General features: G+C 50.0%; 1 protein-coding gene and 1 long non-coding RNA gene across 17 annotated transcripts in view; one reads left to right on the forward strand and one right to left on the reverse strand.

Annotated features, from left to right (window-relative positions):
- On the reverse strand, positions 1 to 6,628 carry LOC113633037 (uncharacterized). Its single transcript, XR_003438027.1, has 2 exons — positions 6,527 to 6,628; positions 1 to 4,661 (listed from the first exon to the last, which is right to left on the reverse strand). It is a non-coding gene; the product is annotated as an uncharacterized LOC113633037 (long non-coding RNA).
- The window catches only part of CHD3 (chromodomain helicase DNA binding protein 3), a 25,127-nt gene continuing 17,412 nt past the window's right edge, over positions 6,134 to 13,848 (forward strand). For 14 of the 16 annotated variants that reach the window (XM_027130933.1, XM_027130941.1, XM_027130934.1 and 11 more), the window contains exons 1-5: positions 6,134 to 6,420; positions 10,950 to 11,064; positions 11,551 to 11,721; positions 11,961 to 12,085; positions 13,358 to 13,641. In XM_027130933.1, coding sequence (XP_026986734.1) covers positions 6,149 to 6,420; positions 10,950 to 11,064; positions 11,551 to 11,721; positions 11,961 to 12,085; positions 13,358 to 13,641 — 967 coding nt within the window. In that variant the 5' untranslated portion in view covers positions 6,134 to 6,148. Of the gene's footprint in view, positions 6,421 to 9,168; positions 9,975 to 10,949; positions 11,065 to 11,550; positions 11,722 to 11,960; positions 12,086 to 13,357; positions 13,642 to 13,848 lie in introns of those variants that run through there. The other 2 variants (XM_027130935.1, XM_027130943.1) reach the window with 2 other exon arrangements.

The following is a 13,848-nucleotide window of genomic DNA, read 5'->3' on the forward strand; positions in this document are numbered from 1 at the left end:
TGGAGTTCCTGACTTTTTATTGCGCTAATTAATGACATTAAGAACAAAACCAAAAAAAAAAAGAACAAAACCAAACCTATATACCCATCACCATTATTTAACAGAAAGATATTAAAAATATTATTTTGTAACTATAACACAAGTACCTGTATGTTGAAAAATTTTCAAGTTGTACAGAAGTATAAAAACTCATTTTCTTTCTCCTTCTCTCTCCCTGTAACATCTATCATAGACATCCTTCTAACACAGATCTACCTCATTTTTAGAACATTTTAAATAAACATAATATACTGTTAAATACATTAGCATATATATATTACATATTTGTTTCATATAAATATAGCATATTACACATTTATTTTATATAAAAATATATGAGAAATATATAATGTCAGAACAAAGGACACAGCTCCCCAGGAAAGGACAGGTGGCAACCTTACTTAGCCATCTAAACACTGGTTTAGATGACCTTCTCTCTAAAATTCCATGATTAAGCCTAGAAAATCCTCAGCGTTTACATGCCTTTCATTATTACCACTAACTTCTATACTTCAAAAGATAACTAGGAATCTCTTTAACATCTCCTTCGGTAGTAAATCACAGACTGCAAAGTGCTTTTTCAGTCCTTTGATCTTCTTGTTGCATGAGTTCATGCCTGTGCTCTATTAATCATTCTCATAGGTTCCCTACATCAGGGTTTTAACCTGGGCTCCATAGGTTTCAGGATAACATATGTGGTATTTTGTGTAGATACAGTTTTTCTGGGGAAAGGGGTTTATAACTTTCTATGATCCAAAAAAAAAAAGGTTAGAAACTATAGCTCTGGATGTTTCTAGCTTTTGCTTTCAATAAATAATCTTATTATTGGCTTGGGAGTCCCTTACAATTTTCTTGTTCTTTTTTTTTGCAGCAGCAGGGGTTGGCATCTAATTTCTGGTTTGCATTTGACAGCTGTATTCCTGAGTTCCTGTTCTCACTTCCTTAATGGTCTTCTCATTAAAAACAAAAAAAATCTCTCCTACCAATTAGTTATACGGTATTTTAATTTTTTATTTTATTTTTATTTTTTGAAGTACAGAAAGATAGAAAAAAGCAGAGTGGTGCCCACTTTGGAACTGACAGGCAGGGACACAAGCAGCTGGAGAGAGCAAGACACACAGGCACATATGAAAGGCCTCAGGACAGACAGAATAGACAGCTAAAAGAAACAGAGAGGAACCTGGAAACACAGAAGGAGAGACACAAGAACTGAGCACACAGAGAAGAAGCATGGCAAAAAACCCAGACAAGCTGGCAAGGAGAGAAAGGAGAATTACTGACAGAGAGACAGAGAGGCAGGCAAGATCACCAAGAGGGACGCAGACAGACAGACAAACAGAAAGGGGGAGAGAGAGAGAGAAGGAAAGCAGACAGAGAAAGAAAACAATAAACAAAGAAAGAAGACAAAGTGATAATAGCGTTTTATACTACATAGTGCTTTATAATTTATAAAGTGCTATCACATACATTATTGCAGGCAGACAGGGAGAATCCAGCAGACAGATGGGGTGATGGAGGGATACAGGCCAATCAGACAGAAGAGCGGAAGGTGGCCAATCAGAAAGAGAGGCTAGAATGGAGCCCAAGACAGACAGTTAAGAGGAAAGACAGAACCAAGAAAAGAGAAGTGAGAGAGGAAGAGAGGGAAAAAGAGGAGAGAGACAGAGATAGAGGCTGAAACAGTTAAATTCAGGAATACAGGCAGTGAAAAAGCAAAAATGAAAGAACAGTGCATTGTGTGTAAAAGTTTTATCATCATCTTTCTGAAGAGAACTGGATAGAGGCTGTTGTCTGTGCTTCCCCCAAGGAGTTATAACATCTCTAAGGTGGCATGTGAGAAGAGCCAGAAGGAAGGATGAAAAAGGGAGAAAGTGTTAGTAAGAAGCAGAGTTTTTTAGACTAGGAGGAAGACAAACTTCTTGGACAGGCCTAGGTCAACAGCCTAAGAGTACTGCTGAACCTAAAAGGATCTAGATTCATATTCCTTTAAAGAATTCATATAGACTGGGAAAAGCAGAGTGGGCCCCATCTACTCCATGTGCATGTAAGCTCAGCTTACAAACCATCTGTACTTATTAATTGTTCCTATATTTACAAGGTATTTTTCAGTACTACCAGTGCTTTCATGGCTTTTCTCAATTAATACATAGTTCAGTGATGAAGAGACCAGCAATGGCGTGTGGTCATCAGGACAACTCAAGACGCAGAGCAGAACAGGATATTAGGACAGAGGCAAGCCCTTCCTAAGCACACCTCAGGTCCTGGTAGTAAAAGCGTGTAACTAGCAAGCAGTCAATCAAAAAGACAAGTACCATAAAATAGAGTCAAAAAAACAAGAAGCAAGAAATGGCAAGCCCAGTGAAATGGGAAGGAGTACTGACAGACTGACAGAGGAAGAAGCATCCAGCAAAACGGGGACAGAATTTGGAAGGAGTGCAGCAAAAAGCAATTAGACGTACATGTGTAGACTCTTCTCTCGAACAAGATCCAAGAAATGTGTAGTGACTACCTCAGAGGAGAGGAAGTGGGGGGTAGGAGGGAGGCTTACTCTCATACTGGATACTTTTAGTACTTTAAAAATTTTGTACCATGTGTATGCACTATCTATGTAAAAGCTGATAGAAAAAGGAGGAGAAAAAAAGCAAGCAGAGATGTGGACAGCAAGGGCCAGCCAGGCAGACAGATAGCAAAAAAGCAGAAAGACAAGGAGAGACTGGGAAAACGGCAAAAAGATTGAGGCAGGCAGACTGTGTGAGGGGCCAGAAAGATAAAAAGAAAAAGAAAGAACTGAAACAGAGGCAAGCAGTGAGAGAAGGCAGGGTAGGGGATATGGCAAGAAGGCAGGTAAGACTTTGGGGCAAGGGGGTCACTGACAGGTCTGCGGTAGCGAGACTATCACCATTGATGGGATGCTGGAACAGCGGAAGCCGAGGGAGAAAATGCTGATAAGCAGACACACTAAAAAGATACAAGCATTAAACAGTGGGACAGCAGCAAGCAAGCAGAGTAGACAGGCAAGAAGACATACATAGAGGGAGGCCAGGAAAAAGCATGAACTAAATAGACATAAAGAAGAGAAGGAACAAGTAGAAGGCAAGATAAGAGGCAAACCAAGACAGGGAACCATGGTAGGGCCTGGAAGGTAGACAAACCAAGAGACGGAGACTAAAAAAGTGATAGAGACAGGCAGGCGGGGAGACAGATGGCTAGAGAGAGAGTGGTGGGCAAACAGCCAGAGAAGCAGACAGACAACCAGAGAGAGAAAGAGGCTGCCAGCCAGTCCGGGAGGAGCAGACAGGCAGGCAGACACCATGCTAGGAGCAAGCAGGTAGAGGGGCAGGCGGAAACAAGGAGAGAAGAAAAATCAAGAGATCAGTAGGGAGAGAAGAGAGAACGGGAGATGCAGGCAGGCAGAGGGGGAGATGGACAAGAGGGAGAATCAGGCAAATTAACAGATCCATATGCAAAGCGCACTCGAGAGAACGATGAATGTTTGTACAGGGATGCACACAGCCACCTTTCGCCCCCCACACCTGCAGCTCATGGCACATGTGGCAGGCAGGCAGGCAGAGGCGCTCAGCACAGAGGGAGAGGGCGCACCATGATGCGCAGGGCTGCCCACATGCACGTGGGGACACTCTTCCCAGACACACACCGAGAGGCCAGAAAGAGGGGGAGTCAGGCACACATGAGGAAGAGGCACACGCAGTCAGAGCCCGGAAGACAGAAGTAAACAGAAAGAAGACAGAGATGGAAAGTCACTTAGAGGTGACAGAGCCTGAGAGTCAAGGGATGAGAAAGGACAGTCTCGGTAAAAAATAAAGACACACATACACAGAAGCCCATGTACAGAAAGAGGGGGATACCCAGAAGGACTAGTACACAAGGACCGAGAAAGAGGACATAACAAAATCAAATGGAAGAGAATAGGAGTTACACTCAGTACAGGAATGATATGGGAGCAGAAACAAGAGAACTCCGAAGTCCAGGTTAAGAAAAAGATGGAAATCAATGCTCAATAAAGAGCATTAGCTGGGGTTGGGGGGTGGCACATCAATAAAGAATATTTAAACCTTGTCAGCAAAAATATGCCCTGTCACTATTACTTTCTGGTTGCTGCCTACCTACCCCTCCTTCTTCAGGGGTTGCTGGGTGGCTGGCAGCTATACTCAAGAGACAGAGAAATAACCCAGGAGAGAAATGATTCCACAGGCATGGGATGGGAAGCAAGGAAAAGGTCAAAGTGAGATCAAAAGAATGGGAGGAAACTGTAGTAAGAAAAGGGTGACAAGAACGAAATAGGGTTGAACTGAGCTATTTGCCCTTCTTCCTCTGCTAGCATTGCTCAACTGGCAAGTTTTATTTTATGACTTCTCTGACCAAATCTCTGGATGAGAACGCTACTTTTGGACTCCTTTTCAACCTTCCATCTGATTCCTGATACCACTTTAAAGATAAACATTGGAGTACAGTGGGAAACCATGGGTCAGAAAGTCAGATGAAAATCTGAGTGTAACCCCCTACCTCTTTCCTTTTCTCAGTCCCAGTTACTTTTCTTTTTCATGGTACCTCAGTTTCTTCCACTCTATCAGTGTTGGAGATCATGGAGGAAGGGAAATATACTGAAAACAGGAGAAAAGAGAAAATAATTTCACAATCTTCAGACTTAAAAAAGAAAATAATTTCACAATCTTCAGACTTAACTCTTTCCCCTTTATTCTAAAAATCTGTTCTATTTACCCCCTAAATCAATTTCCCACGTCAGATGAATTTTATATTCAAGTAATTGGGGGGAGGGGAAGGCGAGGTAAAGGAGAAAAGAGTGAGGATAAAATTTACAATTATAAATCACTGAAAAGGCTGGGCAAAGGGGAGAATCAAACATGGACTCCTTTGAAAAAAACTCAATCATCGTATCTATTCATATCTCTCCCCCAAAAGTCACTAGGATTTCTATCACTTTTTTAAAGAAAGAAAAAAAAATCCAGTACCCCTTCTCACTTAAAAGATACATAGACAATTAAATGCGTTTTGACTTCAATGAGGTATGTAGAAACAGAGTTATATATAAACATATATTTCATCTTTTTCCTTTTCAATGCCTGAAGGGGAAAAAAAAAACCTTCACATCAAACCACTCCCTTCTGAAGTATTCAGAAAAAAAAAAAAAAGCTTTTCTTTAAGAGAAGGGAGGTGGGGAGGAAGAGACTAGTAAAGAAAAAAAAATTTAAATCTAGTTGGACTAGTATCTAACTAGTTAACCTTTAACAATTTATGCTGATGTCAGACTGAGCATGAGTACTGATTAATGCCCCCCCTCAAATATTTTTTTATAAGGGGGGAGTTAGTCACAGCAGCCATTTTTGTTTTATGCAGAAATCCTTCATGCCCCCCCCAACGCGCACACACACTCACTCACACACACACACACTCAGTACACAAGGAAAATATCTCTATTAATCTGTGCACTAATCAGTTATAAAAAAGGGAGAAATTTGTGGGTTTCTGGGTAGAGGCTAGGAGATGGGGGTATAACAGGGAGGAGAATGGGGGGGTGAAAAATGAAATATTAAGCCAGCCATTTTGTTTTAAAAGGGGATTTTTCCCCCCTCTCCCTTTCTTCACGGAGGGGGTGGCGGTGCTGCAGGGGGGGTTGTTTTAAAAATAATTTCCAGGCGGCCATCTTAGTGCCTCAGCTCTGAGAAATATTTCTGAGCGCCCCCCTCAGAATTTAAATATATTTAAAGCAACGGAGAGGGGGGTAGAGAGAAGTCGAAAACTTTTATATATATATATATTTTTTTAATCCTCTTCTCTTGTTCTCTCGGGAGGAAGGAGAGAAGAAAAAAAAAGTCCTCAATTCTCCCCAAGAAAATTTTTGGGGGTGGTTTGGCCCCCCTCGTCAGACGGCGGCCCCGAGGGGGGGGTTTCGGAGGGGGGTGGCCCGGGGGTTTTGGGGGCTGGGGGAGGCGGTGAGGAGGAGGAGGACGCCGCCGCCGAGGAGGAGGAGGAGGAGGAGGAGGAGGAGGAGGAGGAGGTGGTGGTGGTAGCGGTGGGGGAGGCGGGCGGGCGGTGGGTGGGGGGGTGGTGGGGGGGCCAGAGCCACAGGATGGCTTCCCCTCTGAGGGACGAGGAGGAGGAGGAGGAGGAGATGGTGGTGTCGGAGGAGGAAGAAGAGGAGGAAGAAGAGGGCGACGAGGAGGAGGAGGAGGTGGAGGCGGCCGACGAGGACTACGAGGAGGACGACGACGAGGGAGTACTCGGGCGCGGGCCGGGCCACGACCGGGGCCGCGACCGCCACAGCCCCCCCGGCTGCCACCTCTTCCCGCCGCCGCCGCCGCCGCCGCTGCCCCCGCCGCCGCCGCCGCCCCCCCCCCCGCCCGGGAAGCGGCCCCCGGCCCCCCCCCCCCCCCCGCGCCCCCCCTCCCGCCCCAGACCGAGCCGGAGCCGCGGGCGCGCGAGGCCCGGGCGGGGGCGAGGCACCCACCGCGCGGCCGAGCCGAGGCGAATCCGGGGCGCGGGGCGCCGTCTCGGGCCCGTCGCCCCGCGGCGGTCCGGGCGGTCCGGGCGGGCGGTGGCGGCGGCCGCCGGGCCAGGCCTCCTCCCCTCCCCCGCCGCACCCCTCCCCCGTCGCCACCGCCACCGCCGCCGCCGCCGCCGCCGCCGCCCGGGTTGGAGAGCGCTGGGCGCGAGCTGCATGCGCGGACCGGGCCACTCGGTCGCGGCTTTCGGGGGAGGAGGAGGAGGAGATTTTTTTTTTTAACCCTCGGCGGGGAGGGGGTAGGCAGGAAACGGCCGAGGCGAAGCCAGGGCCCCCTCCCTGGCCGCGCGAGGGACCGCGGAGACCCTGGCGGCCGGACGGCGGCGTGGGGGAGGGGCGCGTGGGGGAGGGGCGGCCGAGCGGGCGCCCCTGGGGCTTCGGCCCCGGTGGGGTTGGACCGAGGCGAAGTGGGGTTTGCCTGCGAGGAGCGGACCGCGGCCCTCACCCCCCCGTCAGGAGTTGGGAAGGCCGGGGGGAGCGGGTGACCATTGGACCCCCCCGCACCTGCGGGGACTTCGGTGCCCGCCAACTCTGGAGCGTGCGGTGGCACGTGGGGGAGGGGTCGGGTGAATGTTTGCGGGCGGCTGACGACTAGGGGCAGGTGGTGGCCACACTCCACGCGGACCACTTCCTGGAATGAGACTGGTTCCTGCCCCCTCTCTCCGGCTCGTACTACGGAGAGCAGTCATTGAAAATTGGGGACAGAGAGGAGAGTGTCTGGAAGACCAGATGCCCCCAACCCCACCCCCTTTATCTCTCCTCTGCTCTGGGCTCTTTTGTGTCAAGTGCGCCCCCCCCACCATGACCCCGTCAGTCTGGGGTGGCCTAGCTGCCCAGCTGTGACTCTCACGTGGCTGCCATTCACTGTCACTCACTCTCCCGCTGAAACCACCCACACCCTGACCACGTTGGGGGGCGTGAACTGCCCACCCAGCTGTTCCGCAGCTTGACCGTCACTCAGCACCCCTCCCCGGGGATGACAAGTCACCCGCACTGTCTGGGCAGTTCCGTCCGCGGTGGAGGGGCCTGACCGCTGCCTCGCGCGGGGGGCCCAACAGTGGTCCCCCTCCGGCCACTCTCCAGAGTGTTCAGCTAGTGTTTTTCAGAATAGACTCTAAGTGAGCATCTTTCGGGTGTCTTGGTGCGGTGCAGCACAAATGCACCAAACTTCAAAACGTCTAACAACATACTCTTTGTACAACTGTCGTATTGATCTGTGTGGCTTCAGTGGCAAATGTTCCTGTCTAGTTGAGACAGCCTTTGAGGGACTGGGGGGTGCTTTCTTGGGCCGGGGGGGGGGTATGTGTATCTAATGGAAACAAGATAAAATCCACCTCCCCTCCCATCAGGCTGGTCCGAAAACCGGAAAAGTTTTTTAAAAGTTATCCCAGAGAGCCCACTGATTTTGCAGAAGGGAAAAGGAATAAAGAATTGTGGGTAGGGGATTGCCTGGAAGACAGCAGAGGTGCTAAAAAGAGAGGAAGAAAGGATGTCAGGTTAAGTTAGGGCATTAGCAGCTCTCGCCTATGTGTGTTCCGAACTTAGAATGCGGTATTTGGGGGGTTTTGATCCCGGATTTGGGTCTGTGAAGGGGAGGGCATGAAAGAATCTGAGGTCGAGATGGGTCTTTGTGTCAATACTCCCTCCCCTTTTCCCTTTGCTTTCTAAGCATCGTCAAATGTTTTTAAAATGGTATATTTGAAATGAAAACCCACCTACTCTCTCTCCCTGGGCAATTTTATCTCCCTTTCAGCCCTCCAAGTCAAACGAGTGACCCAGATACACCCTCTCAGATGACTTTCTGAGGTAAAACTTCAGGAAAATATTTTTAGTCTGCCCATTATTTCTGTCTACCTAAGTGTGGGCAAAATAACCCTCCTCTGAGGCAATATGTTCAGGCTGCCCTCCCTCATCCTCCTCTACAAGATGAGTTTATACGTGTTAGAGGTTTCTATTGTTTTTCATTCTGACGGCTTTGATTCTCACCATTTTGTTTTACATTCTTACCCAAGACCAATTTTATCCCTTCCCCCCTCTCCAGTCTCCGTACATTGTTAAACGTTTAAAATAATAGCACTCGTGCTGATGGGGGAAGGGAGCAGGAAGCCAAAAACTCATTTCTTCTCCCTCCCCCTTCTGGCAAGTCTAGAGAAATAATATAACATAATATATAGATGTGATTCCTTGGGGGTGGGGGTGGGGAATGGTTGTGGGTGGTGCGGAAAATTCTGGTAGTTTCTTTGCAAAAGGTCTGAAAATACAAACCCACCCCCTGCATGCAATACGCATGTGCAGCAGACCTATTATGGTGGTTCGTTGTGGGGGAGGGAGGGGAATTTGAGAAAAAATAAATATATGTGTGAGAGATTGATGGTGAGATTAGAAGAAGAGAGGGGCGGGCGGGAGGCGAGGCTCGCTGCGAGGCTCCTCCTGCGTCCTCTGGCTCGCCAGGCTCCGCCCACCCTCCTCTCCGCCCTCCTCCCTCGCCGTCTTCCCGAGATCTGAGCCGGGATGTGGGAGAGTCTGGGCTCCAGGCCAGCATTGAGTGGCTGGTGAGACAGAGGTTGGGACTTAGATTTGCTTTCTTGCCCTCCCTTTCCTTTCCTCGCCGTCTACTTTGCCTCTCCGCACCACGGCCGTCTTCCCAAGTTCGGGAACCTCCCGCTGGGGTGGGGAGTGGAGTTAACTGGCTGCGAGGTCCCAGGGCTTGTGTCCCACCCCCCAGCTGGTGGAGACCGAGGCCATTTCCCTGATCCTTAGCCAGTTGGCCTGCCCTTGCCTCTGCCCCGGCGGCCTCCGTTTCCATGTTCATATTAGCCGCGGTCCCTGGGGTGAGGGAGCGTGGGCTGCTGGGGCATGGCGTCTTACTGACTTCCTATCAGGGTCCCCACTCTGTTTCCACACCTGGGGCTGCCACAATCCCCCAGTCCTAGAGTGTCTTCCTGCACAAGAGGGCACAGGATGCTGGAGCTGTGAGAAGTAGCAATGAAGGAAGGGGGTGCCCAGATTCTGAGGCAGTGGAAACCAAGGCCTCAAGTGTTAATTGTGGCTAATTTTCCCTTGGCTGTTGTGGGAAGAAGGATTGTGTATCCTAGAGCAAGGGGCTGGGCCAGGCCCAGACTTTTCCCCTCCTGCACAGCTGCCTCTGCCTGAGCAAGACAGGTCTGGCGGGTTAATCTAGTGCTTGCTGGGGGAGGGAGGCCAAACAGGGCCTCATGTCTGTGTGGCGTTGGTGTCTTCCTCCTCGCGGAGTTACTTTCTGTCCCCTAAGCCTCCACAGTCCGACAGGGGTCATGGAGAATGGGGAGAGGGGACATCTGGGAAGAACCAGCCCCGTTCTCTCTGACAGAGACATCTGGAGAGAAAGCCAGGGACCTAGCCCTGCTGAAAGCAGGTACAGGCTGTCCTCTGGGTTTGTGCTCATGAGTATGTGGTGCTTGTGCATTTGAGAATGCATATGCGGGTTGTGTCTGTGCCCGTGTCTTTGTGTGGGTCTCCCATACTGCTTATATATGAATGGGTTAGGATGTCTGGGACTAAATTTGGAGACAAGGGGTGAGACCAGGGGACAAAGGGGCAGGGTCCGTGAGTTCTCAAAGGGAACAGGGAGGAGTATATAGATTTGAAGGCACATTTCCAGTCTCCTTGGGAGGAGGAGGAATGTTTAGGTAATTGTGGAGACCTTCTTGGATGGGGTTCGGGTGTGACAAAGGAGCTAGACACTGTGATCCTGTGGGCAAGAAGTGAACATGCCTGACTGAGGATTTCTTTTCCTCCAGGGCTGTGCTGGGGTGACAGGAGGCTTGGTGATTATCTGAGGAAATATAAATAGAGGCCTCCCTCCTCACAAAAAGGATGTCAGGGCCCCAGGGTGTTAGTGTGAGAACCCAGGTGTCCACCTTTGGCTCTGCCGTCTCAGCATCTGGCTTAGGGAGCTGCCAGCTTGTGTCTCCCCACTCCAAGTGCTGGGGTCAGGCCAGGCCAGCAGCTGGGCATGGCTTCCCCAGTTCCTGGGCAGGATGCCAGCTGGCTAAGTGAGGGGGAAGGCAGGAGGAGCCCTGGCGGCGACTAAAAGGACCTGCCACAGTCAGAGCCCATGGCCTAGAGCCTGGTCCCTTGTTAGTAGGAGGGGAGAGACGGGAGTGGTTTGGCCGCTCTTCCCTTCTGACCCCTGACCTCCCATTCAGAACCCGAGCATCCCAGAGTACTCGAAACACTCTCTGTTTGCATCCAGCGGAGGGAGGCAAGGTTTGGAAGAGTTAATGCTGGAGTTCCTAGAGAGCAGCGGGAACTGAGGAGGTGAGGAAGGGAAGGGGCTGCAGAGACTGGGAACCTAGAGGCTTAGGTTTTCTGGTGCTCTCTGCCCCAAAGATAAGGATGACATTCGGCTGCTGCCTTCAGCACTGGGTGTGAAGAAGAGAAAAAGAGGACCCAAGAAGCAGAAGGAGAACAAGCCAGGAAAAGCCCGAAAACGCAAGAAGCTTGTAAGTGTTCAGGACTCCTATCTCTACAGCTAGGCTTGGAGACCCAGCCCTAGAGACCTACGTTTTCTCTGGTCTTGATTACTGTGGGGATCCTGAAGTCAGGGAGGCCTGATCCCCTCTACCTGACCCCACCCCCGCTTGCTAGCCTGTATCTCCCAGGTCTGGGACCCTAAGCTCACTCACACGGCCTAGTGAAGAGCCCAGGTGTCAACTTGACTTGCCCTGCAGCACAGAGACGCGGTTGAAAGCACAGGCTCTGGAGGTAGACTGCATGAATTTAGAGCCTAGCAGTCTTCTGTCTTCTTGGACAATTTATTTAGGTCTCTGTGCCTCAGTTTCCTCATCTACAAAAAAGTGGATAAAGATAGATGTTACTATCATAGGATTGTTGTGAAGATCAAAAGAGACGATAAATGTTATGTGCTGAGAACAGTTTCTGGCACAAGGAGGGGCTGAAGAAATAGTGTTTTTATTTCTTTCCCTTAGGACAGCGAGGAGGAATTTGGCTCTGAGCGAGATGAGTACCGGGAGAAGTCAGAGAGTGGAGGCAGTGAATATGGAACTGGACCAGGTCGGAAACGGAGACGGAAGCACAGAGAAAAAAAGGAGAAGAAGACGAAGCGGCGGAAAAAAGGGGAGGGAGATGGGGGGCAAAAGGTGAGTAGAATTAGGGAGTGAGGGGAGAAATCAGTATTAATGACAGGCATGAGGAGTGGAGGAGGGAGAGCCCTGGGCGAGCAGGGTGCTAAGTGGAGAGGCTGTGGTTTGTGAGGAGTGGGATTGGGCTGGGAATGGAGCAGGAAGCAGAAAGCCCAGGGAACCTGGTGGGTGGGTAGAGAGGCGTGTGGGAGGCCCAGGACTGGACCCCTGCGTCACTGAAGCCTGGTCTCGCCCAGCAGGTGGAACAGAAGTCATCGGCAACTCTGCTTCTGACTTGGGGCCTGGAGGACGTGGAACATGTGTTCTCTGAGGAGGATTACCACACACTCACCAACTACAAAGCCTTTAGCCAGTTCATGAGGTGCGGTAGGGCTGAGGAGCCCTCTCGAGCAGACGCTTTTAATGTGGGGGAGGCCCTGGACCCTTCTGGAATCTGATGAAAGCTAAGAAACTGCTCTCCAGAGAAATTCACAGCACATACGCATAAAATTCCCCATGTCATCTTAGGGAATTCCTGCACTCCTAGGATCCAAGGACTCCAGTCAGGAACCCTTCACTGGGGGGTCACAGTACCACTGCTAGGTTAGAAACCTCTGTGGTGACAGACTATCAGGAGGACAGGTGGCCCTCCTTGGTCTAACAGTTACAGTTTCCCCTGCCTGACTTCTCTCTAGACTGGAGCGGGGAGGTGGTATCCGTGTTCCCCAGTTTCCTTTGCTCAGTTATCAAGTTCTCTGTCCCTTCGTTAGACACCAGTAATCACGGAGGATGCATTGCTGACAGTGGGACCTGAGCTTCAGTGGCTCCCGCAGTAGGGTACAGAACAGTAGAGATGCCTTTTGGGGAGCAGGCACTTGAGCAGAGCCGTTCAACGCTCTGGAGGCAGCCTGCTGAGGTTCAGGTCCCAGTGTCATGTTGGGCAGCTCACTTCTTTGATCTCCAGTTTCCGCATCTGTAAAATAGGCACATAGTACGTACCTCGTGGGGTCTTGTGGGGATTTGATGGGATGATGGATGGAAAGCTCAGCACACTCAGTGCCTGGCCCCTAGTGGTGTTCAGTCCCTGGTAGCTATCCTTAGTCCCGTTGTCTCACTGCTTCACTACTAAAGACAGTGCTTCTGTCAGCACCGGGGTCACCCACGTCCTCACAAGAGCTTAACACCTCACCGCAGAGCAGAACCAGTGTGGCCCATCAGACTCCACCTGATGGGACCCTTCATCAGGGCCCGTGGAACTCTTTAGAAAAGCACAGAGAATCATAGCAACTCCTAGTAGTATTGCGAGGAGGAAATAAGGTATTATGTGTGTGGAAGTGTTTTAGGAACTGTAAAGTAGTTGTCCAAAGTAGAGCTTTTTTATTAATTTCATATCTTTTTATCCTTTTTAATCTGCATTTAAATTTTATTTTGCCTTTTTTTTTTCTTCTTCATACTTTTTTCTTGTTTTTTTAGACTTTTTTTCCCCTTCTTAAACTTTTTATTTCTTTATTTCAAAATTGATGTTATTCTTCATAGGATGTACTTTCACCACCTAGGAATGCTAGCTGGTACACAGACTTAATTGGTGAGGGGAAATGACAGTATTCCCAGACCATCTGTGAAGGGTCCGAGTGCCTTGCTTCTATATTTTCAGGCCCCTGATTGCTAAGAAGAATCCTAAGATCCCAATGTCTAAGATGATGACCATCCTTGGGGCCAAGTGGAGAGAGTTCAGCGCCAACAACCCCTTCAAGGGGTCGGCAGCTGCTGTGGCGGCAGCGGCGGCAGCGGCGGCCGCAGCTGTAGCTGAGCAGGTGTCAGCAGCTGTCTCATCGGCCACCCCCATAGCACCTTCCGGACCCCCCGCCCTTCCACCACCCCCTGCTGCTGATATCCAGCCCCCACCCATCCGAAGAGCCAAAACCAAAGAGGGCAAAGGTAAGAAACCCTCTAGTTGGAACAACTGTCACCTCACCCTCTAAACTGCATGTTCTCAAATTATAGTCCAGAGCTCTTGTCTTCTCAGCCCTGATTGTTGTAGAAGAAATGCTGTCCAGGAAGGGGTCTCAGTGAGACCCACAGAGAGGTCCAGAAACCCTGCGGCCTCCATTGTTCCTGGCTTTCATGACCTCGGCTTTTTCTCTG

Source organism: Aethalodelphis obliquidens, unplaced genomic scaffold, assembly GCF_003676395.1.
Source record: "Aethalodelphis obliquidens isolate GAN/ISIS:26980383/991018 unplaced genomic scaffold, ASM367639v1 scaffold38, whole genome shotgun sequence".
Taxonomy (NCBI): Eukaryota; Metazoa; Chordata; class Mammalia; order Artiodactyla; family Delphinidae; genus Aethalodelphis; species Aethalodelphis obliquidens.